This window comes from Talpa occidentalis, unplaced genomic scaffold (genome assembly GCF_014898055.3).
Source record: "Talpa occidentalis isolate TD23 unplaced genomic scaffold, MPIMG_talOcc4v2.1 talOcc4.13, whole genome shotgun sequence".
Taxonomy (NCBI): Eukaryota; Metazoa; Chordata; class Mammalia; order Eulipotyphla; family Talpidae; genus Talpa; species Talpa occidentalis.
This window is the reverse complement of record NW_023601322.1, coordinates 64,293,430-64,320,660: the sequence shown is the minus strand read 5'-3', so window position 1 is coordinate 64,320,660 and position 27,231 is coordinate 64,293,430. Positions and strand designations below refer to the sequence as shown.

At 36.7% G+C, this 27,231-nt stretch overlaps 1 protein-coding gene across 1 annotated transcript in view; it reads left to right on the top strand.

The window, feature by feature from the left end:
- Positions 1–438: 438 nt before the first annotated feature.
- Positions 439–27,231, top strand: part of KCTD16 (potassium channel tetramerization domain containing 16) — a 259,609-nt gene continuing 232,816 nt past the window's right edge. Inside the window, exons 1-2 of the mRNA XM_054694285.1 lie at positions 439–1,231; positions 1,565–2,706. Of these exons, the coding sequence (XP_054550260.1) occupies positions 1,875–2,706 (832 nt within the window). The 5' untranslated portion in view covers positions 439–1,231; positions 1,565–1,874. The remainder of the gene's footprint in view (positions 1,232–1,564; positions 2,707–27,231) is intronic.

The following is a 27,231-nucleotide window of genomic DNA, read 5'->3' as shown; positions in this document are numbered from 1 at the left end:
TATTATGCATGTATTTGCTGGGAGGAGAGTGCCTAGGATGCTGGAAGAGGAGAGCATTGGAGAGAATATGGTTTAATGCTTTTTGATTGAAAAAAACTAAAGCTCCTTTGTAGCTTCAACACTGGGGTCATTCAGCGTGCTTTTTTAGAAATAAGCTTTAGAAGGAGAAATCTGCCTTTCAACAGAAATTCAATACATGTGCAAACGGTTTGTGGATTTCTCAAATGAAAAATCATTTGTGTTTATCTCACCACGGGGGTGGGGATTATTTCTGAGGAATGGTGGTGGTGGTGGAGGCCAGGACTAGAAGGGCAAAGGAAAGGTCCTGGCCAACTCCAACTCCGGGACAGGACAGGGCGGGAAGTGGCTGCGAGCGCGGCTGCGTCCCCGCCCCGAGTCCCGCGCGCCCGGAGTCGGTGCCCGGCGCGAGGGTGGCGTCCCCGTGCGGTCCTGGCGACCTGTCACCGTGGAGGACGTGACTCGGAGCTGCCTCCGCTTTCTCCAAGCCATATTCCTTTAAGATGATGTAATAGTCATTTCCCTGGATGGTTTCTTGCCTGCACTGCTGAAACAACAGCATCCGAACTGCACTGGGAACTGTGGAACCACCCAGCTCCGCCGCCAGTGAAGCCGGAGCCCCGAGCCCCAGGCCGGCATCTCTGCGCTGCGGCGGCCGCCGGCTCCCACCGGCTCCCACCTGGCCGGGAACATGGGGGCCCGTCTGCCCTTGCCGGCAGGTGGGGTGGCTACCTGGGACCCCAGCGGGGCACCTCTGTCTTTCTGCTTCTGGGCTTTCTGAAGAGCTTCTAAGTCCCACCGGGCACCTCTTGCAACTCTCTTCTGTTTTAAGGATTCTTTCTAAAGGTTTGGTTATTATTATTATTATTATTTTTTTTCTGGAGAAGCTTTCGGTGAGCATTTTTCTCAGCTCTGCTTCTTTCAAACCAACCACTTCTCATCCCAGCTTAACTTTTTTGTCACTTGTTTTTAACTTGAGATTGGAGTGAATGTATAAATACACACAGACTGACAAATATACATTTGTATGAATATTTAATATATAAAAATCATTATCTTCAAAGAGCACATCTCTCTGGCACTTTTCATTGATACCTCTGTCCTTTACCTCTTCGGGATTTGACAAGCTCCAGACTCCGTGTGGCTGTGGATTTTGACTGTTTTGCAAATGGGTTATTTCTTCACAAGAACTGGGTCTCCAGCACTTATTAAGGTAAGCTCCAAGGTGTACTGCTGTACCTGTTCAGCTGCAAAAAACAAAAACTCATCTTAGAAGTTGAAAATGGCATATTCCCTTTTAATGCAGAATTCAAAATAGAAACGTGCTTAATACTGATGGGGACAGATGCATGTGGATAAACATGTAGACACAAAATAGCATGAGAGAAGCAACAATTTATCTGAAGAAAGGCTGAAACCAGTAGTTTCAGGGCTGCTTATGTAAAATAATCTCTCCCTTCCTCCCTCCTTATCCCTCCCTCCCTCTCCTTCTCCTCTCTCCACTCATGCTGGGCTTGAGGAAATAATTTTCTTTCTTTTCCTTCAGACAGACCTCTGAGTAACTGGAGACTTGGCCTGCCTTGTCTACTGAGCTGGAGGAAGATTGGATGGAGATGAGTTGATTACATTCCATGAAGTAATAGCTCACCATCAGCCAGGGTTTCAACTTCATTTGCAGCATCACTTCACCTGTGGACTCTCCTAAATTTTGCTTTTTGGGGGGGAAAAACTGGGGAGAGGAGCTTGTTCTTAACAAGTTAGCATCCTTCTTCCTCCAAGTTGATGCAAATGATAAGGCTGTGACTCCACTGGATTGCACCTTTAAATCAAAATAGGAGAAGAAGAAGAAAGGGACAATGGCTCTGAGTGGAAATTGTAGTCGTTATTATCCTCGAGAACAAGGGGCCGCCGTTCCCAACTCCTTCCCCGAGGTTGTGGAGCTGAATGTCGGGGGTCAAGTTTATTTCACTCGCCATTCCACATTAATAAGCATCCCTCATTCCCTCCTGTGGAAAATGTTCTCCCCAAAAAGAGACACTGCTAACGATATAGCCAAGGACTCCAAAGGAAGGTTTTTCATTGACAGAGATGGATTCTTGTTCCGTTATATTCTGGACTACCTCAGGGACAGGCAGGTGGTCCTGCCTGATCACTTTCCAGAAAGGGGAAGGCTGAAAAGGGAAGCTGAGTACTTCCAGCTCCCAGACTTGGTCAAACTCCTGACCCCCGATGAAATCAAACAAAGCCCAGAAGAATTCTGCCACAGTGACTTTGAAGATGCCTCCCAAGGAAGCGACACAAGAATCTGCCCCCCTTCCTCACTGCTCCCTGCAGACCGCAAGTGGGGTTTCATTACTGTTGGTTATCGGGGGTCCTGCACCATGGGCAGAGAAGGGCAGGCAGATGCCAAATTTCGGAGAGTTCCCCGGATTTTGGTTTGTGGAAGGATTTCCTTGGCAAAAGAAGTCTTTGGCGATACTTTGAATGAGAGTAGAGACCCTGATCGAGCCCCTGAAAGATACACCTCCCGATTTTATCTCAAATTTAAGCATCTGGAAAGGGCTTTTGATATGTTGTCAGAGTGTGGATTCCACATGGTGGCCTGTAACTCCTCAGTGACAGCATCTTTCGTCAACCAATATACAGATGACAAGATCTGGTCAAGCTACACTGAATATGTCTTCTACCGTAAGTAAAAAGGGTTCTTTTTACTTTTCCTATGTATTGATTCTCTTAACAGATGTCTGTGGTCTGCATGCTCAGTTAATGTCTAAGGAATACTATTTTGAGATTTTTTTTCACCCTCAAGTTATAGCTAGAGCGTTAGAGGCTATAATTCAGCTCTCATGTCTTACCTAAGGCAATTGTTATCTATTTTTTGAATGAGGTCAAAGACTATTTAATCAACTCAAAAATCACAAGATGCAACCGATGCTGGTATAGGTAATATGTGGGATGAAAACAGACGTGTACGTCTGCTTGCTGGATATTACATTGTGAAGAGCTGGTTGATGATTGAACTTAGATGTTGGCCTATCGGAGGCTGGTAGACTCAGCATAGATGAAATGCTCTGTCTGTTCTTTCATCTGAACTTTGGGGTCTATTAAGTTGGTTGCTGAAGACTTGTTTTCATCAGGGGCTTTGAAAACACAAATGGATGCTGCATGGAATGACGTGGTCTTGGCTAGATGGCAGTATAGACTGATGAAAGGCCCCCTCTCTACCCTGCCCCCTTTCCTGTCTGAAATTTACTTTTATGGGCTTAATAAATCTGTTGTTTGATTCTTTAGCATTTTGTACCAAGACTTGAGTTGCACTGCAGACTTAATTAAGCTGAACTTCATTTAAGATATATCTTAAAGGAACTAGATCCTTGAGAACTGTCAGTCACACGAAAACATCTTCAGATAGCTTCGGTGATAGAATTACTGACATAAGAGGAAACCAGAGGAGAAAGAGATAAGACAAAAATTATACCGAAGCTTTCAAAGTAAGGGTTTTTTAGAGGTCAATCCATCTGCTTAAATAACAGCTTATGTACAGATTGCCCTGTTTCATGAAATATTCTAAATAAGCTATAAGCTACTGATCTCTGAAGGGAGAACAATAAATTAGCATGTAAAGTTTAATCCTTGATTTAACTGCTGAGTTTTCCCAGGCCTGGCCTGGGAGTTGGGTTAATGAATTCCATAAAAATAGTTAACATTTGGATCTCTTCTGTTTTTATTTTAGAGCAAATCCCCAAATTTGGAGGCCTAAAATGTCTAAATTTCTTTAAAGATAAAGGTACAAATGAATTTAATAAGTGGATTATCACACATTTGGTTTTCAGAAGTGAAACACTTGGATTGCATGGGAAAAGCCACCCATGGAGAAAAGTGAAATCAGCTGTTAGTTCAGGAGTATATTGGTATGCAGTAACATGCATTATTTGGTATGATAATGTTATCTCTGGCCTTTATCTATGATTTGTATCTTTCTCTGTGCTAGAGCTTGGTTGCCAGACATTGCTTCCTTTCGGTTGGTGAATTCCCACCAGTGTAGAGATAAGTAAGACTCTAAGCCTTTTAGTTTTCCATAAAGGAATATGACATTACCTGTGACTCTGTAGAAGAAATATATTCTCCAAATGTATTGAAAAAGATGTCTTAGAAAGATTTCAAATGTAGATTTTGTGATATTTTCCTTTTTTTTTTTTTTCAAATTTCTACTATTTGAAAAAAGCATCTTAAGAAGCTTTAATCAAATAAATGAAATCATACCAGTCATATTCTCCAACAAAGACCACAGTAGATTTTTCTAAACACTTACTCATCTAAATGAGACTCAGAATTTAATATAATTGCTTACGAGCTCAATGGCATTTCTGTGGTTATCAAAGCTTCATCCATCTAACACTGTGTTCTCTTTAGATTGCTCTGGACAGGCTCTATTCTCCTGAACATAGAGTTGCTTCCTTCTTTGTTGGAATGCTAGAGTTGCTGAGGAGCAGTGTGCTTCCATCACTCCACAGAAAGGCAACACAAACACACAGGAACCTCATATTGCACAGCATATATATAATGCATATGATATACTTCCTCTTTGTACCTAACATTCTGAGCTAAGTATTAACTCTTCCTCTGTCTTAGGGCCAATAAAACTGACAGCTGGCTTTCTAGGGTGCATAACAGCTTCCATGCAGCTGCTTAACCATAATTATTTAATTAGAAGCTGCCAACTGTGCCTATATAAGCATTAATTCATCAAGCTGTTGTGCTTGGGTTAATGGGCTGAAACCATGGGAGGTACTTTAAAGCAGGGAGTTGACTGTATGCAAGATGCTCATTGCATAGGAACTCAATATCTATACGTATATCTATGTTATTATATTTAGAATTTATATTAGAAGAGCTATATTAGAAGAATCTAATTGCTTAGATCTAAGGAACTAACTTGAAGCAACCAGGATCTTCTAGTAACCTGGGGATAATGCAAAGTCACTGCCTGGATCCATATCACAGTACAAAAATAATGAAAGAGAAGTTAATATATTGCATACAGTGATTGACAGTCATAGAGAAACTCCATTTGCTTATCTGTCTTTCAGTTTTTTAAGGGCAGCTGGGATACCAAAATCCCTCTGTCAGTTATTAACTGTTTTTTTTTTTTAAAATTATTAACTCTTGCCTTATTTAATCTTCATATAGACCTACAGTGATGGCCAATATCTGATTATTTTGAATTTTTTGTTAATGTAGCGTTATGAATAACTAAAAAGTCAACAGGTGTTGGTATATGCTCAAGATGTAGGTAGGAAATGTGTTTGCCCATATCACTCACATACCACAACACAGTATGTTATTGGTTGTACAATATCTGCAATCAATAAAATGTAACAGATATAGACACACAGGAAAAAAAAATAAATGTGTCATAAGATTGCTTCACAAAATATTTTAGATATGTTCTTTATTTTAATTTTAAAACTATAAGAAGATAGCTTTTCTCCTTTCCCACCCAACTAGCTAAATAATTACTTCTCTTTTCTCTTTAAGTATTTCATCAAAGGCAGTATCATAAACAGCAGACAATGCCTACTTGATTCACCACTAAATGAAATGGGAACTAAGTAATTTGGAAAAGAGAAGTCCCAATCCTGAACCAGATATTCAATAACCATCCACACCACTTAGGAACAAAATCACTGTGCATAGAAATAAATGAACCTCTTATTCAGAGCCATTTTCCAATGCCCGAGAGAGTGGGAAGATTGTTCTTGGTTAGAGAGAATTATGCACATTTCCTTAAGCCTACTCATAAGTGAGTTACTTCAGACAAATGTCTGAAAGCACTCAGATTTAAAGGCATTTGCCTCAAATAAGCCATGATAACATCTCCACAAATAGGGAGCTGAATTCATCAGATGCTTACTTCAAAAACATATACTCTGTGCTCTTCAGATTTTTGTGAGCTTTAGAGAAAGACACCAATTTATCACCTTTTCAACAAATTGCTGCATGTAGGTGCATTTTAAATTTTCTTTTCTTCCTTTGCCTCCTCTCTTCATTTTCTTAAATTTAAATGTTTGTTTTCACAAAAGACTCTAGATTATTTTGTGTAAAGTATATATCACCAAGGCTGTTGAGATAGGATGTTGGAGAAAAGTAGGTCAAAAATGACTTCTCAGTTAGAATTCAGTTGCATGAACTTATATTGTAAAGGATATGTGGTTCTGGCCACTGTGAATAACTTACCAAGCATTGATGTTAAAGTCTTCAAAAAGAGGAGGTGTTTTTTATAGGAAAACAGGTGGAAATGTAACTATCATGAAATAACTCTAGCTCTTTTTCCCTGATTACTCAAAAAAAAAAAAAGAACAATAATAGCTTTGATTTTTATTGCCCATAGAGAAATGACATTGGCACATATGTCTTTATCACCACCCACTTCTCTTTCTGTGACTTTTTCTGTCTTTTCCACCTCAGATACTTTCTTTTCCACTGTCTTAATCATTTCTACTTTCAGGTTCTTTGTCTCTATGCCATAATCAAGAGTTATTGTCAGAGTATATGTTGAATACTTTCAACTCATGGTGTACTTTTCTCAAGGGTATTTGTACATAAGAAACCTTTTAGCAGTTGTGCATCAGGTGACTTTGTACCCCAAAGTGGGTGTTCTTAAGACAAGAGATTTCTTAATTAGTAAATTTTTAAAAATCACAATTTAAGTATAAGGCTTCATTGTGAAATCCATTTAGACCCTGTTTGTGCAGATATTGGATGCTACAGGTGATGATTAGGGGTAAGGGTGGTCTATGTAATTTTTTTCTTAACTCTTTAAGATGCTGTGCTCTAGATGTTGGGCTCAATATGACAGTGGTGTAAGCACGTTACCAAATATTTTTATACTGTTTTTACTTTCATGAGAAACAAGATCTCATACCTAAGCCCAAACCTTTGTGAGGTGATTAAAACAGTTTTTAGGTCTATGCTATCACTGAATGAATTTGGCTATAGGAGAAGTGTCAGTTTCTGAGCAGAAAGAGGAGCTCTCAAAGATTGCCCCCAAATGCCTTGATGTGTTAAAAATATATATGACTGGAAAGGATAGAACAAATGTGTCTAATGGACTAATGAGGCTTAGATCTTATAAAAAAATTAGAAATGGAATAGCTGAAAATGTGCTACAAAGCTCCATTTGGAATACCGCCAAACACAAATTATGGGGAGGAGTGCTTTACAGGAGAGAGTGCCAGCCCAATGCATAGAAAGGTTCTGCGGAAACTGACAGATGAATGCTCAGTTTCTACAGCACAACTGATAGTTGCTCTTTTTTCTTTGGTCTTTGCTATTGCTTTCCTCAAATACTACATTTCTTGGCAAGTCCAGTTAAAAAAATGTATCATAGAATTTTTCAGCTGCATTCAAAGAGACACCCAGCTTCAATCATTACAAGTATTATTGTAAGACCAATCTTGTTTCCTCTATATTCCTTCTTTACTTCCTGTCTGCACTGACTTATTGTGAAGCAAATTTCAGATATCAGTTGCTTCATTCATCTACTGTACTATTCTATACTATAGAGTTCTAAAATACAACAACGTATAAGAACAAAACACAGTATCACTATAAATGACAAAATGAGCAATTCTTTAAATATTATCCAATGTCTAGTCAGTTTTCAAACTTTCCTGATTTCCTCACAATGCTTTTTTAAAATTGATTTGTATGAATCAGGATCCAAATCAGGATCCTTATCCTTCTCTTTCTCCTCAAAATATTTGTTTGAAGAAACCAAATTTTGATGTCAACTTTTTCACAATCTAGATTTGATTATTAATGTCTATGATCTCTGTGATGTCATTAATACATCAATTTTCCACCATTCCCTATGCTTTCCATCAATCTACACTCTGGAGTCTAGAGATTTGATCAAGTTCAAGTTCAGTATTTCTGGCAAGCAATCTTCACAGGTGATGGCAAATCCATTTTTAATTTGTTTTGGCAGATTGAAATGCTATATTTTATGGAGGCAAAGACAGGGAATCTTTTTATGGTTATCTTTTTACATTCATCATATGAATTAATAGCAGTTGGGATCTATCCTCTCCATTGTCCAAGCTGATTTGGATGAATCAGCAGGCAATAAAAGAGGCTCCTATTTTTCTTTCTAGTCATTCAAGAACTCCCTAGTATTCCTCTGCTGTTCTCATCATTAGACTGGGTTACCCCTCAGGCTCAGGGTTGAGCCTACCAAGATGTGCACTGGGTCCTGTTGCCTGTGAGGAGGAATTATTTCCAGTGGGGCAGTTTGTCTCCAGGCTACTCTAATTTTACAGTTGAATATTCTTGGATACTTTCATTGTGTTGAAGCTCCACTGAACTTACTGCATTTCCTAAATCTCTTCTCTCCCTGTGTTACTCCTCAAGGAAGAATGAAACCTGAGTGGCATCCCCAAATCTTCCTTCTCCCTAAGTACTTTCTCCAATTTACAAGTCCTATTTATTGGTACTTGTCCCACATCGCTCTCAAGCCTTTCCATTGCTTTTCATTTCCATTGATGCTACTCTGGCTCAAGCCACTAGCATTATTTTTCTGGGCTATTGCAAGGAAACTTCAATTGTCCTCTCCATCTCATGCCTGGTGTTGTTTCTCTGCATCTACTCTCCCTGCCTCAAACATGGTAATATTTCTAAAATGTGAATCTGTTCAACTCCTCTGCTTAAAGATCTTCATTGCCTTAAAACTGTACTTAAAATTAAATACAAACTCTTTAATAAAATGAATCACAGTCCTTCATGAAATGACCTCTGCTTCCCATCCCAGCCTCTTTTGTTGCCATCTGTGCCTTGCACTTTTAACTTCAGCTGTGCTAGATTTTCTCACTTTCTGAATGCTGTTACACACTTGCTTCTTCAGTTTTATACTTATGTCAGCTCAGCCTGGAACTCTGCCCTCAACCTTCTTTGATTAACTAAGTACTTCAGGTTCCAATCTAGAAGTAAGTCTTCCAAGCCTACCATGTCTGGATGAAACACTTATCTTTGCCCTATAGGACCTTATTTTTCCTTACCATAGCACAAATAATGCTGTATTATACTTTCTTGTTTAACTCTCTCTCTAACATTAGATTATAAATTCTGTGTTAAGACAGGAGCTGTGTCTGTCACATTAATTATAATACTTAGCTTAGTACCTGGTAAAAATGTAGGTACCCCATAAATATTTCTCAAAATAATGAAAATTAAAAGCCCATTTCAGAGTTCTATTATGACCCCAGATGCCACTGCCATGAATATATCATTTTATTATTCCTCAATAGAAGAACTGGAGAGCAGTGATTGTGTGATGGTTCTTTAAATAATAATAATAACATTGATAATAGTGCTACTAAATAATAATAATAGTATTTCTTCATTTGCACTGATTGGTTCAGGCACTAGGCTGAGTATTTACATATATTGTAATTCTCACTGAAAGATGCTCTACTCTTACCACCTTCACCAATGATTGTAGCTCAAGGGAACTGAGAAAAACACTTAACAGCAACAAAGTCTCTTGTGGTCTTCTTTTCATTGGTTCACCCAAGCAGGAACAAGTAGAAGCTGGGTGGGATCAGAGTTAAGGAAAAACCCAGGAGGACTCTGGATTCAGAAAAGTGTGGCAAAATTCAGAAGATAGCCCCAACAGGAAAAGAATCCAACTAGAATGTCAAGTGTGCTGTGAGAGTAACCAGAGAGACTTCTTGATTTCTTACTGCTGAAAGTTTTTCACTTCCTTTTCCTCTTCCTTCCCTTAAATGCTAATGATCACTCCTTAATGCCAGAGGCAGCATAACCTGGTAGATAAGAGCCTGGATTTTGGATTCCAGATTGTTGGAAGTTGAATTGCTCTTATTTAATAATCAGCAAGTTACTTTACTTCTATGACTTAGCTTTCCTCTGTAAAACAGAAAAAAATGATAATATTTATTGTTATAAGAATCAAATGGTTGTATATATAAAGTACTTAGAACAGTGTCTGGCACCCAGTCAATGCTATGGAAGTGTTATAAATAATTATGAAAACACTGGCATGAATGAGTTCATCAGTTCACCTTTAAATAACCTACCTGATTCTAAAGCTACCCCCGATTTGTTTCTTCTCTACATGTTAAAAAACAAGACAAAACAAAATAAAAACATGTAGAAGTGACTTTTTAAGAGGAAATTCTAGTGATTGGTTTTGATTGAATCTGAATAAAAATAAAAGTAAACTGCTCAAAAGTGTTCACATTCTAGTTACTCTTTTCTTCCCTTCTGGCTATTTCATAATGGAAGTCATTAATAGTGGCTTTCCTCCCATATTGCTTTCAACTTGTAACTTTTCAGAACCTAGGATAATATGTGGTAGAACTGAAAATTAAGAATAGAATTTAAATTACATATTCAGTTGCTGCAGGTTTAGAATAAATTTTATATATCTCAGCCTGGAGAGTATTCTGATTCATGGTGACAGAAAATGGTTATTTAGTACACCACTGACAATAAGATCATTTAAATTGGTCCAGAAATGAAAACAAGACATTTTGCTTCATACTGTGAGTTGCTGTTCTGTGTGCCATTCAAAGGAAATAAGAGTGCTAATGGGGGGGCTATTACTGTGACCCATTCAAAAGCTACCCCATGTGAAGAAATTCATACTTTTCTGTTTTCATTCATCAGTATCCTTCCAAAGAAGAAAGTTATAACAATTTCTCAACCACAATGTATAGAGACCTTTTAGTCTGAGTATATCTAATACAATGTGACTGTGAATTAGTTACACTGATGAAAATAGGAGGCAACCCATTATACATAATTGTTAGCACACTTTAGAGAGTTTCAGGCTGCTGTAAATTTTGTTTAGACAATAATTGCAGACTGTGCAGATCAACACCGCAATGCAACTAAATAGTGAAAAGAAGAGAAAAACTCTGGCAAAGGCAACTTTTCTACAAAGGAGAATGGAGCAACAGCAGAGAAATTATAGTCACTGGGAAAAAGGAAACAGAACATATGGAGCATAGCAGAGGCATATAATTAATATCAAGGACAATACACTAAAATGATCATACTTCATGGCCAAATGGGATTTACCTTAGGGATGCAAGGATGGTTTAACATATGCGAATCAATCAGTAATTTACCACATTAACAAAAAAGAAAGATAAAAATCATATGATAATATCAATAAATGCAGAGTAGGCATCTGACAAAATTCAGAATTTATTTATGATAAAATTCTCAATAAAATGGGAATATAAGGAACATATCTCAACATAATAAAAACCATATATGCCAAACCTACTGCTAGCATCATACAAAATGGTGAAAAACTGACAGTGTTTTCTCTAAGATCAGGATGTCCACACTTACCTCTACCATTTCACTAGAACTAGCAGTTCTAGTTAGAACATTTAGGTAAGAGAAAGATATAAAAGAGATCCAAATTGGCAAAAAAAGTAAAATGATGACTCTTTGCAGATGATTTGATAATATACACAGAAAACTCTAAAGACTGAACTAAAAAACCATTACAAGTAAGAAATTAGCACAGTGAAATGGTGGGCTAAATATCAATATATATGCAAATAACAAACTAGGAGGAAAAAAACAAGAAAGTAATTTCATTCATAATTTCATCGACAAGAATCAAGTATGTAGGAATAAACTTAGCCGAAGAGGTAAAAGACTCATACAATGAAAACAATGAGACATTTTTTAAAAAAAACGGAAGAAGACACAAAGAAATGGAAAGGTATTCCGTACTCATGGATTGTAAGAATGAACATTGTTAAAAAGTCCATCTTACCAAAAATAATATATAGATTCAATTCAACCCCTATCAAAGTTTCAATGGTAGCTGTCAAAGCAATAGAGCAAACATCACTGAAATTTATATGGAACCACAAAAGACTCTATACAACCAATCAATTCTGACAAAACAATAGAATGGTGGTGTCATAGAATGGTGGTCTCCTAGACTTCAACTACTACAAAGCTGTTGTAATCAAAATTGTATGACATTGAAATAATAACAAACATACAGACTGATGGAATACAATTGAGAACCCAGAAATAAACCCAAATTTATTTGGTCAATTAATTTAAGAAGAAGGAGCCCAACAGTATGCGATGGAGAAATGAAAGTCTCTTCAACAAATGGTATTGGGAAAACTGGACAGTCATATGTAAAATAATGAAATTGGACTAATAATTCAATTAACTCAAACTGGATTAAAGACTTCAGTCTAAGACTTGAAACTGCAAAACAAATGGAAGAAAAGAGGCAAAACATCCCACAACATTGGCTTCAGTGATGTTTTGGAACTTCAACTACAACAGCAAGGGAAATAAAAACAAAATAAATGAAAGGGACTACATCAAGTTAAAACAGCACCTGTACAGCAGAAAAAACTATCACTAACATGAAAAGTCACCCTACTGAATGGGAGAAAATATTTGCATATTACACATCTGACAAGGGGCTAATATCCAAGATCTACAAAGAACTCAACAACAACAACAACAAATAACTTAATCAAAAAATGGGCAGAAGAGCTAACTAGACACTTCTCCAGTACAGACATACAGATGAAAAAATGCAACAGGCACATGAAAAAATGATCATCATGATTATCATGAGGAAAATGTAAATAAAAACTAAATACCACTTCACACATATGGTAATGGCCACCATAAAAAAAAAAAGGATTAGTAGCAACAAGAGTTGGAGAGGGTGTACGCTCTTGGTGGGAATGAAGACTGGTCCAACCCAAGTACAAAACAATAGAGATATCTCAAAATACTAAAAATAGACCTGCCACATGATCCAGAATTTCCACTCCTTAGTTTCTATGTGAATACAAAAACACTAATTGGAAGGGATATAATCTACTTTCATGTTCACTGAAGCAAAATTTACAATACCCAAGTTATCAAAACAGCCTAAGTGCCAAACGACAGATGAGTGGTACATATGCATGATGGAATATCTCTCAGGCACACAAAAAAATGAAATCTGTCCATTTGTGACATACTGGATGTAACTGGATTATGCTAGGTGAAATAAGAACAAGAAAGACAAATAACAGATGATTTCACTCATATGGAGACTATAAAGAAACACAACAAAGGAATGGGCAAAACCAAACCCAAACAAACTCTAGATATTTGATTGTAGAATTGAGGCTATCAGAGGGGAAAGAGAGCAAAAAGGGGAGGAAGATCAGTGGACTATGATGGAAAATTATGGGTCCTTTGATGGTGGACGTGGTGTGGTGACATACACGTGAGGAGATGTGAACCTATACTCCTAAATCATGTACAGTGTTGTAAACCTATGTTACGTAAATTAAAAAAAAATACAATAATAAACAAAGCCAAAGGAATATTTTAGACATGAAAAAATATCAATTCTGGAAATACTCCAAACAGAAAAAGAGCTGGCTGACAATGACATCATGGTTCATTTTCTTACCACTTGATAGACAATAACTTCAGTTGAAGAAATTTTCTTATGGGTATATGTCTGCAAATTACATTGCAATGCAAATGGAAAATAGGAATCAGGTTTCATTAATTTACATTCCAGCCAACTAGGCAAAGCGTCTTTTTTTCTTTAAACAGAGCTATACCTGTCTAGAGCTATACAACATGTCAAGCTGCAATGAATTAGGTAGAGATTTATTATGAGCAGTTAGAAATGAGCCATTCTGCTTTTGTTTTTGGAGATGCTCATATGGTCTGGAGTAGTAATGACTGGCAATAATGTGATGCATGATACTTTCAATGTTTTAAAGCCAAATTTTAAGTCTTATTTGATGTTCAGTAATGTAAAATATTATTTGCTTGAAAAAATATGATTGTTTCACACTTAGTGAGGATCTGTTCTATATAAAGTAATTTTTTTGTGAGTGGTAGGAATGTCCAATTGAGGTGGGTAAAAAATATCATTATTGTACACAAAGGTTTGAGATCCTGACTCACAAATTACTTGTGCTAATGATTTTGCAGCATTTATCCACAATGAGTCGGGAAAGTGATTTGCTGTGTGCCCAGACCTCATTGATTGGAAATTGCAGGCTCTTCAAAGCTTACTCTATCTGCACATTTTTACACATACCAAAAACTTTTACATACTTTTACATATATACATATATATATATATATATAAAATCTCAATTTCTAACAGATCTTTACATCTCTTCATCAGAATGATATCCTTTAATGTGGAAAGTTAGATTTAGCCTCACTTACTTGTCCAGAATTCTCTTGACTACCCTCTGGCCATATGAGTAAATGCCAGGGACTGTGACTTTTGCTTTTATGTGTGTTAGATACCTACCGCTTATAACATCTTTGTTCATATCCCTAGAAATATTTTTTTTGTTAATAGAGGCATGTTTTATTTATTTATTTGTTTTTTTTTTTTGTTTGTTTGTTTGTTTTGTTTATACATGCACTGGGTACAGTCAGAAGCGCGGAAGGGTGAGAAAATTCACCAGAGCCAGAGTGGGGAGCAGAGCAGGCAGAAGGACCGAAGTACACTGCTGAGGGGAGCAGCGGGCGGCAGGAGAGGTCTGCGTGCCATGTGGGACCCTCCTCTGGTGGCCGGGGAGCAGCCGGGGATTGAACTGGCGCTGCAGAGGTCGCGGGCAGCTTCGCAGCCCAGCGCTCAACCGCTGCGCCACCGGGGAGGCCCTCCCTAGAAATATTTATTGAACATCTACTATGCACTTGAGACTGCATGCAGTCCAGGGATTCATCTTGAACAAGTATCATATATAATCATGTTCTTATGGGGCACTTGGTTTAGAGAGAGATTAGATTAGTAATGGGTAATTTCAGTGTGGTGTTATAGGTAAGCGGACACTGATAGGAGGATGGAGAGTGAGCGCCTAACCTGAATTTGAGGTGTTGGAAAACTAAACCAGATTTTATAGTAAAGCTTGGAGAGGAGAACATGTTTAAATCTTTATTGCATTTGTTGACTTTAAGATACCTGGTAGCTAATGGAGTCATTAAAGTTATATCCTAGGATGGCTCAAGAGAACCTAAAGATCATCAGAAATCATTTCATTTCTCATTTAATTGGATCTTTCCAATGATAGCTATATGAATGATTTTAGTTACTCCAGGAGCCAATATCTCCCCTTTAAAATTTTACAGTTCTCTTCTCCATTCAAGCATCTGTCTGTGAAAGCATTAGTGCAAATAGAAGCCAGGTGAGTATTCTGTCTTAGATGACTGGTAGTTTATTTTAAAAAGAGACTTTATAAGTTTACCTATAAAGATCTCCTTTTATAGTGACTCTCAAAGTGGTGTCACTATTTTGACTTTAAGAATTACTCATTTACCTTGTCAATTTCATGCAGCTCATTTTCAATAACTACAAGATTGTTCAACACACAAGAGGAGGTCCCAATAAACATTTGTTGAATGAATGAATGATACATTCAGAACACCACATTTTAAAGAAATAAAATGTGAAAAGTAAAAGGCAGATTTTATACCTTAGTTTGAGTGAACATCTAAGGAATATGTGTTAAGGAAAGTTAATGACACCCAAGAAGGGAGAGATTAAATATGCTAAGAAAGCTGTTAAATTATTTAGGTACTAATGGACAGAGTAAGCAAAGAGACTTTAATGGTATTGTAGCATCAGCACTATTATCATAAAAGACCAGTAGCATACAATCAAAGATTTCTTCTATTTGCAGGCCCTGGCCTAGTGTATATAAAAAGATCTCTTATGAGGCCCCACAATTTGTAATGCTGAATAGGAGTCTGAAGTGTATATATTATGCTAGGTAGAGTGCCAACAATGTTTATAAAAGCAGAGTACCTTGGAGGTGGAAAAAATGTCATGCTCTCCTGATTCAGTGTCTTTTCTTTGATTCTCCAGGTTTTAAATAAACTCCTAAGTCTAAATCTTAAGCCCACATCCTGAATGCTTACAGTGACACTATTTTTGATTGAAGTGGGAATTGGATATAAGTTTATCCCTATTTACTCTTTCTCCCTGTTTCCTGGTGGTCCTTGGGGCAATTCAGGAAATGTAGGACTCATGTAACTATTGAAAAACCCTAATCCTGCCATTCTAAATAAACAGTCAATTTTCCTCATTTGAAAAACTGTTGTTTTGCATTTTTAGTTAGGTCCTTAGCCATATATTTCTTTCTATTTCTTTAATTTTCTTATGGTTAGTTTTTTGATAAACATAATTTCCCTTATTTTGCTTATGTTTATTTCTCAGAACAAATATAAATGAAGGGTGAGGGGGAAGAGGGTAATTATTAGAAAAAGTAAAGAACAAAACATTAATTTTGCTTCTATCTTTGCTGTATTGCAAAGAAAGGTACTTATCAAGTTTATTTATTTATTTTTTTTGGTAACAACACAAGCAATGATAGTTCTTGCTATTGAAAGAAAGCATGGAAAATAATCTTTACAATTGATTTTATATGCTTCCAACCTAATAGTTTGTTGGAATTGTTTTCTAGATTGTGAATAAAGCCTAAGGTTAGTATATTATTCTGTTACATCAATAAAATGTATATTTCTTCCAAAAGACTTAAGGGAATGTAGAAAAATCTCTGGTTAAAATGGTGCTTTATATCCTGATATGAAGAATTTATTGTAAACAAAAAATCTATTTTGGGGTTGTTTGCAAATAATCCCTCATATCAGCCATATTCTTCTGTATAAAAACAGCAGGAACACTTTCTTTTTATCATAGCTATATTTTCATATTGTTTATAGTCTGTGATTTGCCTTGGTAATTTGCTTCCTTTTATGGGAAAACAAATTTTCTTTCAAACAACCAGATGCAATGTAATCAAATAATTGCTATCTTAATTTGCTGCTGAAGTCCTCCTGAGCAGGCAGAAATAAAATATAGATTTGTAGTGGCATATATTTAAATTCTGAGGTGCTAACAATAATCATATCTTCCTTTATTGAACTCTCTATCAGGTGTCATGTCAAGTGTTTCTCATTTAATCCTCATGAAACCTCTCTGATGAGAAACAGGCTCAGAGAGGTTTCACCTGCTCAAGGTCACTCTCAGTGACAACTTTAGAATTTCTGTATAGGAAAAGCCTACTACTGTTCTGTAAAGGCAGGAACAGGACACAGTGCAGGTTTTCTGATCCCATGCAGACCAGGTAAAGGAGGAGTCAGAGTCCTCAGTAGTTTTGCAGGTTTTTTATTTGGGGTTCACCAGGCATATGGCAGGCAGGGGTGCTGGCTGGGGGGCTGGGAGGCCTGCCAGCCTCCCAGCAAGTCTTCACTCTATCTGGGCTCTCTAGCGTTCTCTGCTTCTTCTCGGCTTCTCTTTTGGCTTCTGCTTCGGCTTCTTGGCTTCTACTGCTGCTGCTGGTGTCCCTGTGACACCGCCCTTAAAAAGCACAGTCTTAGCTCAGCTGAATCCCATCTACCTATGCCCACACCTTATTCCAGGTGCCCGCCATCAGGCATGCATTCAGGACAAGGATCCGTCATCTATCCTGATGGCGGAAGGGCAGAAAAGCCTGACATTTTCCTTACCCTACATGTTCAGTTTGAGAAAATTTGTTCCTACCAAGAATGAGGGCAAGGGCAGACCAATGGAGATCAAAGGTGGATATGATGGGGCTGAACTTTAAAATAACCCTTTCTACTTCACAGAAGTAAGATACTGCAATTGATCTAATAATTGGTACAAGTAGTATTCAAACCCCAATTGTGCTGATCCCAATTTTGGCACCCTTAATTGTTGTGCCATACCACAGAAATACCATATGGAAGTCCTATTTTTTCAAACTACCAAAAGCAGTTCTTTAAGGGAACCACCTTCCAAGATTAAGTGAGAAGCTCACATAAAGCTTCCAGCAGGGGGTGGAAAGGCAGAAGGTGCTGGAGAGGGTTGATTTTGCTTTCTATTTTCCCTTCAAATTTTAAGCCTTAAAACACGATTTTCCCACGATACAGCTTTAAAAAATTAAACCAGATTGGTCTGTAATCTGTAAATCTGTCCTCAGTTACCCACACAGCATTTCTGGATACAATCTCTTCTCCCAGAGACTCCCACACAACATTATTTTTAAGACTCTGATTTCCTAGGTACCATAGATATGAAAAGGCACAAGTGCAAGATGTCAAAAACTATTTGAAATGGAATAGGAAGGATTTATCCTTGTCTTCTTTCATTGCACCAAATACCTAACACATATGGTTTTCCAAAATAAAAATGCAAAGACATGTTAGCAGTGTCTGATTGAAGAGTCAATTGTAAAATTGAGATGAGTCAGGCAGTGTTAAACAATATTAATCCAGATGTTCTGACAAGCATTGTTGGATCCCTAAGCAAAAGCACACTTAAACGTGAACCTATGACTAACCTAAAACTCTGTTTAAATCATAAAATATACTGAAAATGAACTCTTAGTAGCTTGGCAAGGTTTGAATTTGGGGAGAGTTACTTCAGATTATAATTTTGGTACAAGTATTTCATGTTAAGAACAACTTTCCATCTCCTTAGAAACCTGGCCTTTTATGACTGCAAGTTTACAAGAAAAACTGAGAAGACAAATTGACTCTGGGTTTTAAAACCAGTTGACCTATTCAGCTCCTCGCTCTTCTGAATCTTGATGAAAATCATAAAACCTTAGAGATGGGGACAGCATTAAGGACCCTTGCTTTCTCCATTTCTTATCATTTTTTTTTTCGCCATTTAAATGGTCACTTTTCTCTAAAATGAATTGTTGTCATTTACTGAATGCAAATCTCAAGGGAGATTCTACAATATGCACTTTGTAAATATTACAATGTTTTCTCTTTAAAACAAGTTTAGGAAGTGAGGATTATTTTCATCATTTTACAAACTAAGCCATAGGGACATTCCTATCCAAATTCACAGCCAGTAAATAATAAAATCAAGATTCAGTCAAGTCTCTCTTACTCCCAAGACTGTAAATGTTTTTTCAATCGCAAAATTACATTGTCTTGTCCATAGAGTAAGATCCGTTTTATAAAGTGAAACACCAAAAGTTACATGGTAGAACAGAGAGATTAAAACAGGATTTTATTTTATTTTTTTTTTTTGCACAAAATGAAAGAAATTTTTATCTTTAAACAGTCAGTGCTTCCAAAAGCACATTTTATCTTCTCTCCCCTTAGTCTCTGTCTCCATTACATAATCATTCCTTTTTTCTGTCATGTCCTCTCTGTGTCTTCTGTTATCTCTTTTTTTTTTTTTTAAATTTATTTATTTATTTATTTATTTATTTTTTAAATATTAAATTTTATTTTTATATTCCCCCATACAATTGCAAACGCCCCATTCTGACCCCAATCCTTCCCCTCCCGCCCCCCACCCCCCAAAAAGTGTCTCTGGTTCATAGTTTTTTGTTGATTTTGATTTTCACTTTCTTATATTCATTTTCCTGGTCCCTTATTTAAGTTTTCTAGATTCCTGCTATGAGTGAGACCATCCGGTATTTTTCTTTTTCTTTTTGGCTTATTTCGCTGAGCATGATCCCTTCCAGTGCCATCCATGTTGCTGCAAATTGCATGTGTTTATCTTTTTTGAATGCTGAGTAATATTCCATGGTATATATGTACCACATCTTCTTGATCCAGTCATCTATTTTTGGGCATTTGGGTTGTTTCCAAAGCTTAGCTATTGTAAACAGTGCTGCTATAAACATAGGAGTGCAGGTGCTCTTTGGAATTGATGTTTCTGTGTCCTTTGGGTAAATACCTAGGAGTGGAATTGCTGGGACTACATCAAATTAAAGAGCTTCTGCACAGCAAAAGAGACAATAAAACAGGATTTTAAAAGAACTGTATGTTTGTATACTGATAGGATATATCCAGATGTTAGGGTAAAACTGACATACAGGAGAGGAGAAAAGAGACAGCTGAAGTGATAGCCTTGGATAAGTAAGAAGGAATGAGAATTGAGTGCATAAGGAGCTCAGTCTTTGTAAAATGAGCCTTCTAAGTTCTCCCATAGTAATAGAAAGTGTGGCTACAGTAGTAGGAAAGAGTATAAGCACACAGTAATATAACATATGAGAACAGACATGGTTGGTTGGTAGGCTTTGGTGAGAGGCTGTTGTTTCCTTTGGATTGTTTCAGTAAAATAAGCTGAAAGATGGGGATGAGGATGGGGAAGAAAGCATTTGAGGTTTGAAGAGAGAAAAGATGGTACAAAATAGTTATCAAGGACTGTAGGAGTATGAATGAACTAGGGAAATGTATCCTTTACTGACAGCATTAAGGACCCATGCAAAGCAAGTGAAATCATTTTGCATGGTTGTACATTTTTCTGCAGTCATGTCCAGCTGCATGGTTGCAAGCGCCGAACAGGTCCAGACTTCATCCCAAGAAGCAGGCAGAAGGTTTGGCAAAGCAGGGGTGAAACATTGAAAGTATGTAAAGGGGTTATTAAAATGATCGACTAGTAAACTTAGATTAGGAAAAAAAAAAACAAAAACAACTGCAGTGAGGCTATGAAGAATGAAAGATAATAAAAAGGTATGGGATCAATGACTCCCTGCAGAGTAAAAGGATTACCGAAATCCAGCATTGGAGAAAATGTGCTGCAAAGTTGCAAGGAGTTGGTGGGATGTTTAACAGGTAACAGAAGGCCAAGCAATTAATAATGATACACAGTTCAAGTTGCCACCATGAAAGTGGATGGTTAAAGGAGAGTGGAGATGAGATTTTTGGAAGAGAGGAGTTGGGAATATTCAAAAGATGGAAGAGCAAAACTGTAAACCCAAAATTTAAAATTAAAAAAAAAAAAGCACATAATACCAAAAATCATTAGTGCTTGGATTGAAAGCACTAAGAATTAAGTTATTCCAATTTCAGACAACTTTAGAAAGAAAAATTGAGGCTCAAAGTTCACAAACAAGCTTCTAAGCTAAGAGGTATCAGCACTGCCATTTGAATCTGGTTTGTTAAGACTCACCTCTTTCCCACCATGCATAATGGCTTAAGTATTTGATGTTTCAATGACTCTTTTCCATGACTGGTTAAAAGAGGTAGCATTTTCAAATGCTTTGTGTTATTTCCTTACAAAATTTTTCATTTACCACCAGAGATCCCTTAAGTACCTATTAAACACCAATGCGTTTTACTGTTCCATGTTCCAGGGCCATAAGGATGAAAGGTTCTATATGGAATTGTAGTTGAGAATTCAGCTTCAGCTGCATTATCATATTTGTCAGAATGAAAGTTTTCAGATAAATAGTTATCTGAATATTTTATTGTATCTTTCCCTTATAGTTCATAAAAATAAGTAGAGAAGGTGAAAGTGCTGATATTGGTGAGAAGAAACATATATCACATTATATATATTTATACAATAGTTTGATTTATGCAACCAGATCTTTATAGATGACCTAAGACATGATTACATATGACTATATGGAATACCTTTATAAAATAGAAATTATACAGCCTTGGGGATAAAAGAGGAGAAAATACTTAATTCTGTGTGGAATGATCAAGGATCTCTTCTCTGTGGTGGCAATTCTTAAGCAAAGTCATAAAGAACGAGGAGTGTATCAGTCAGATATTACAAGGAATAGCATTACAGGCAGAAGGACAGCACATGCTGAGGCACTGGAGATGTGGTTGAGCAGGGTTTGTTTTCTAAACCTCAAGGTTGGAATGTAAGGGCAAAGGACACAAAAAGGCTCTGTCCAGAGAGCTAGTGGAAGAGAGCTGATGGTGAAGGGCCTTACAGGACATGCTGAGCTACAGGACTTTATCCTAGATGGGGAGAATTGTAGGTCCCTAGGAATTACAGAATATTCTTATCAATATCTTCCTTCTGTTTCCATGCTAACTTGCTGTTAGTAAAATTCACATCACTGTGTTTTGATGCTTATGAAACATATTGTGATGTAGAACTATGTGATTTGGGATATACTTTTCTGGGTCCATTCTCATTTATTTATTTCTTTTGGCTATATGACTTACTGAGTCTTTTCATTCACTTGATAAATATTTATTGAGCACCTACTCTCTACCAGATAGTTCTAAGTATTAGGGAGTCAGGGTGAACAAAATTTCTGCTCTCACGAACCTTACATTCTAGTGGGGGACAAATTCATATACAAATTATGTTATTATAAATTGTTATTTCATATTAATATTGTCTGTATCCTGTCTCTCATTTTTCTAACTAGGCTTTAATCTAGTGACAGAGTCCATAGTACTTATTTTTGCTATGTAGGTTAAAGGAGCCAAAACAGCTTAAGCTAAAATGAGTATCTATAGATACTCTTAAAGGATTTGCATTAAGCTAAAATATGAGGTTGGCAAATCTCCCCTGCAAATCTTTTCTGCTATACCTTTGTTCCCTACTGATCTTAAGAGTGTTCCAGAAATGGATATACCACACAAAGAAGGGACAAAAGTTTCTGATATCATTTATTCTTCATTTAGAAGAGGGAACTATGTCTAAGACTTGTATGTGCTTACTACTTGATGGTTTGCTAAAGGATAGAGTATTCCTTTCAAATCCATATATATGGTCCATATAATCACAATTTTCCTTAAATTTTTGTTTGAAATTTCAGGTCATTTCCTTCCTAATAATGTAAAATAACCAACCTGTTAATAACAGCAACAATAGTAATAGCTGATATATTTTTAGTACTTACATGCTAAAAATATTATCCACTATCTGAACACTCAAGTAGCAGGAGCAAAGTGGAGAAGCAATTTGCATCAGGTACACAGCTAATAAAAATTAGGGCCGGGGTTCAGACCCGAGCCTGGGTTGAGAACCCAGGTTCTCAACCTCTATGCAGCATGAACCATGCTGCTAGAAGGCAAAGTTACCAAACAGTCTTTTTTCTTTCTGGCAATAAGTGCCATTTTGATGGAAGGCAAAATAGATTCCTCTCTTAGGTCTAAGGTTATTTCTGTCCCAAAGGAGATTCTGTAGTATTGAGAGCAAAACTGTTCAATAGGAACAAGAAGCAAGTCATGTATATGATTTTAAGTTTTCTACTAGCCACATTGAAAAAGGAATTATCTAACCCAACATAACAAAAACATCATTTTGATAATATATCTAAATATTTTTCACTGGCTCAGTTTTTAATTTTAAGTTTTAAAATGGGGTATTTTGAGTGACCCTTGCCATACTTTAGATGTTCAAATAGCCACTTGTGGCTAATAGCTACTGTTTTGGAAAAATAAAGCTTGAGAGGGTCCCATTTTATGGAACCTGAAGTTACTCATTAACTTCATATACAGATTCATCAGTAGACCCTGAGATTTTGTAGGTTTTTTTTTTTGATGCAAGGTTAGAAACATTTGAGCATTTGTTTCAGGCAGAGAAATTATTTTTCAATCATTGTAGAATCGTTTCTTCTAGATTTTGATAGTGATTTGCAGGTACTTGCCATATTTCTAGCTTGAATGGGTTCCCAGTCTCAAAAGGCAAGACTTATCAACGTTAAAAGAAAGGATTTCAATTGTGAAAGTTAATGGGGAATTTTGTTGTAGTTCTTGTAGGCACAGGTGGAGAGAAGGGTGTGATCTTTGTCATTTTTCTTCAATTCCAGGAGAAATTATAATTGCATAACTTAAAATTCATTATATTATTATGTTAAAATATGCATTGTGAGAGCCTGATGGCATCAAGGTGGTCTCTGTTTCCATCTGAATTTTACAACCAGCAGGAAGTCTTACCTATGGGTGCTTTCTTCTAAGTCTGAGTAAAAGAAGAACACAAATGTCAGAAGTTTGCGTGTCAGCTCTCCTCACAGTTTTTCCTTTTGCCCATCCTATCCACTTTTTATTTTATTTTATTATAAAAGCCATAAAGCTTAGTGATAATGACTATAGGTTCTATTCATCATAGACTATTGAATATAGGTTCTGTTCATCAAAATTCCCAAAAGACTGTGCTATTATATTATTTGCACTTCAAATAGAATCCATTGTTACCATTGGATATTTCTTGTTCTACACCCTTTAGGTCTTCTACAAACAGGGTAGATAATGAACATTAAAAAATTCAGCTTACTTAGGAAAACAAGACAAAACTTCCAGGTGTTTGAATTGTGCTGACTGGTTTCATCTGGTTGGATAAATCCTCTCCTGTCCTGGCAATCAATGGTAGGAGAAAGGAGGGAGGGGTGGAAGAATTAAAAAACACTAATTAGTGGGCCTCCCCTGGTGGCACAGGGGTTGAGCGCTGCTTCTGCAGCGCCTGGTTCGTTCCCTGGCCGCTGGAGAGGGTCCCACAAAACAAACAAACAAACAAACAAAAAACCCCCACTAATTAGTACTCTAATTTCTTTGGTGTCTGCTTTGAGCCTAGGAAACCATGGTATTTATTAGACAAAGATTTCAAAGGATTAAAATATAATTTTCTGCGAAGGTACAAAGTAAGCTAAAAAAAAAAAAAAAACCAAAACAAAAACAACTACCAGTAGAAGTAGATGATCTATTATAAAGAATATGATCTTCAATATTTGTATTTTGCTTTTGTACAGAAAGAAGTGTTTGCACTCCTAGTCATCACAAGTAATTTAGGTAACATCAGAAATGCCAAAACAATGAGATAATTTATAAACAAATTCACTCAAATCACAAAGGCAAGTGAACTTAGTGGCTGTTTAGTGTAAGACTCTGGGCTTGTAATCAAAAAAGGTAGACTTTCAAAGCCTAGTTGTGAAGCTTTATAAATTGGGCAAGCCACTGGACAGACTAAATCTCAGGCTTTCCTGCAAAAAAAATGGGTCAAAATCCACTCATGTCACCAGCTTTCTGTACGGCTCAAATATGTGATGTACACAGGGAAACACTTGGCAAACTATATGGTATTCTACAAAGAAGTTGTTAACACATATATAAACCATACCATCACCATACCTCCTTTTTTCCACAGACAAAAGGTGTTATGATAGAAAGTGAGTTAATAAAATGGACCAGAAACCATTATCTCCCTAAAATGACCTCAGTCTTTTCCTCTTCTAATGAAAAGAAATACATTGGTTGAAAGCTGAAAGCTGTCCAATAATCAACAAAGAAATTATTCCCAGGAAATATATACACTAACCTCACTAAAGCTGAGCAAAGTGTCTACCTCATGAAAGCATGTATGTACACCTAGATAATGGAATAAAATGTTTTCAGTTTATGCTTTCAGCGGGAATTATTTTGCATGGGTGATAATCTTGTTTTTATGCACAAAGTTCTTACAATTGTCAAAATCCAAGAATTTATCATATTGACAATGACTTTAAGTACTGGACTATTTTTTAATGACTTGCTTGCTCCCCACTGAAAAAATGCTCCATAAGCAATATATGACAGATTAGGTAGTTAAATAGCAGTAACTATCCATGTATGGAAGGAAATACTATTAAATCTGAGCTTTAATTGTTTACCTTCTTGGGTGTTCTGAGCTGCTGCTACACAGGATGTCTCTACTACTCTAAATGTCTGCTTTCTTATGACTGCCAATTACCTACCTTTATTTTTGGTCTTAATCAGGATGAACATTCATTAAAATAATGAACATTCATTAAAATAATTTCTAACCAAGTTGGTTTGGCTCTGGCTTCTCATCCCATTAAAGAATGGTAACTATTTAGTTCATACACATGAGGTTGCTGTCCTTGCTATCAGAATTGTGGTGTGGCATATTGATACAATATTAAATTCCAGTTGAACAGATGGTGCCATGGTTTAAACTTATGCTTATCAGATACAGATGGTCCAAATAGTGAACTTGTCTGTTGGCTATTTTTATGAGCAGGTTAAACATAATGGCTTTGCATCAACTTTTCTTTAAGACTTTCTTTTTCTAGTGATTACAAATAGTTTCTCTTTTTTTTCTTTTGTGGTAAAGTCTTTGATTTTAATTACTACATATTTTTCCCCATTGTGACTCAGATTGTCTACCCTGAAATTATTCTATTTGTTTTCCAGTTTTTCTAGAATAGGAATAAAAACAGTTCACTGTTAATGAATCTGGAAGAAAGAAAATTCCTAATCACACCCCTCCAACCCTCAGCAAATGAAATTTGTCATAGGATAGCATGATTTAACACACAGAATATGAAAGATACATGCTCACTTTAGAGATGAGAAAACAAAAAAACACAGCACTAGAGAAGCTGAGTGACTTATGTAAGGTCCCATTGAAGTGTGCAGAAGAGTCAAGGCCAGAACTGTATCTTCAAATTCCTGTTTGGTGTTCTTTTCAGATATCACACAGCTCCTGGAACCATTCTGGTTGCTTAGCATCAGATACTCTTACTAGCAACTGGCATTTTTCCCACATGGGGATATTGATGCCATCACCATGGAGAACTAATCCTTTGCCAACATACTGAAAAATTACCAGTTCTGCAAACATTTCATGGTTCTGATTTTGAAAGTGGGGCTTGTATAACCAGATAGCTATAGATTGAATGAAGGAGAAGTTGTAGTGAAGGAGGTGGGAACAATAATGTTAATTTAGAATGTTGATAACAAGAGAAGTGGGTCAGGGGATATTATAGCTCTGAAACAAACAGGAAGAAAGAGATTTCAGATAGATTCCTATAGTTTTCTTGAAGATGTTCAGAGGTTGAAGTCTAATGTCTCTTAGGGATCTATTTCAGGATTTTACCACACCTAGAATCAATGAGTAATCTTACTTTCATTTAGGAGCACTGGTTTCTTTTAGTTTGGTAAATGTAAGTCAAAGGTTATTGCATATCCTTTTCTTTGGAGAAAATGAGAGTTGCCTAGGGAATATGACAAAGTCAGGGTTGATAAAGGGCTTTATTTGCACAGTGTGACAGTAACCAGGCTTCACCTCAAGCTTCTCCATGATTACCTGGTCTGTTGATTCATCTGTGATTGGACTTAATCCTTCCCCAGGAAGGAGTTTTGGAAAGTCTGGGTCTCAGTTGTTTTATTGGCAAACTGAGGATAAAAATACTGTCCAGTGTGCAGTGTAGAAATCTCTTCCATAATTATATTCTCTGCTGAGAGGAATTGGGTTATAAGACACTAAGATCTAGGGAAAAGTTGATGTAATTTTCATTGCATTTGCCCTATTCATCTAGTCCAAAATTACTTATTGTATGCCTTCTTAGTGTTAGGTACTAGGTATATACACAGCTAGGGCAAGACAGATACCTGCCTGCCAGAAGCTGCCAGTCCATGGAGGATTCAGACAAGTAGGCAGATGATTGC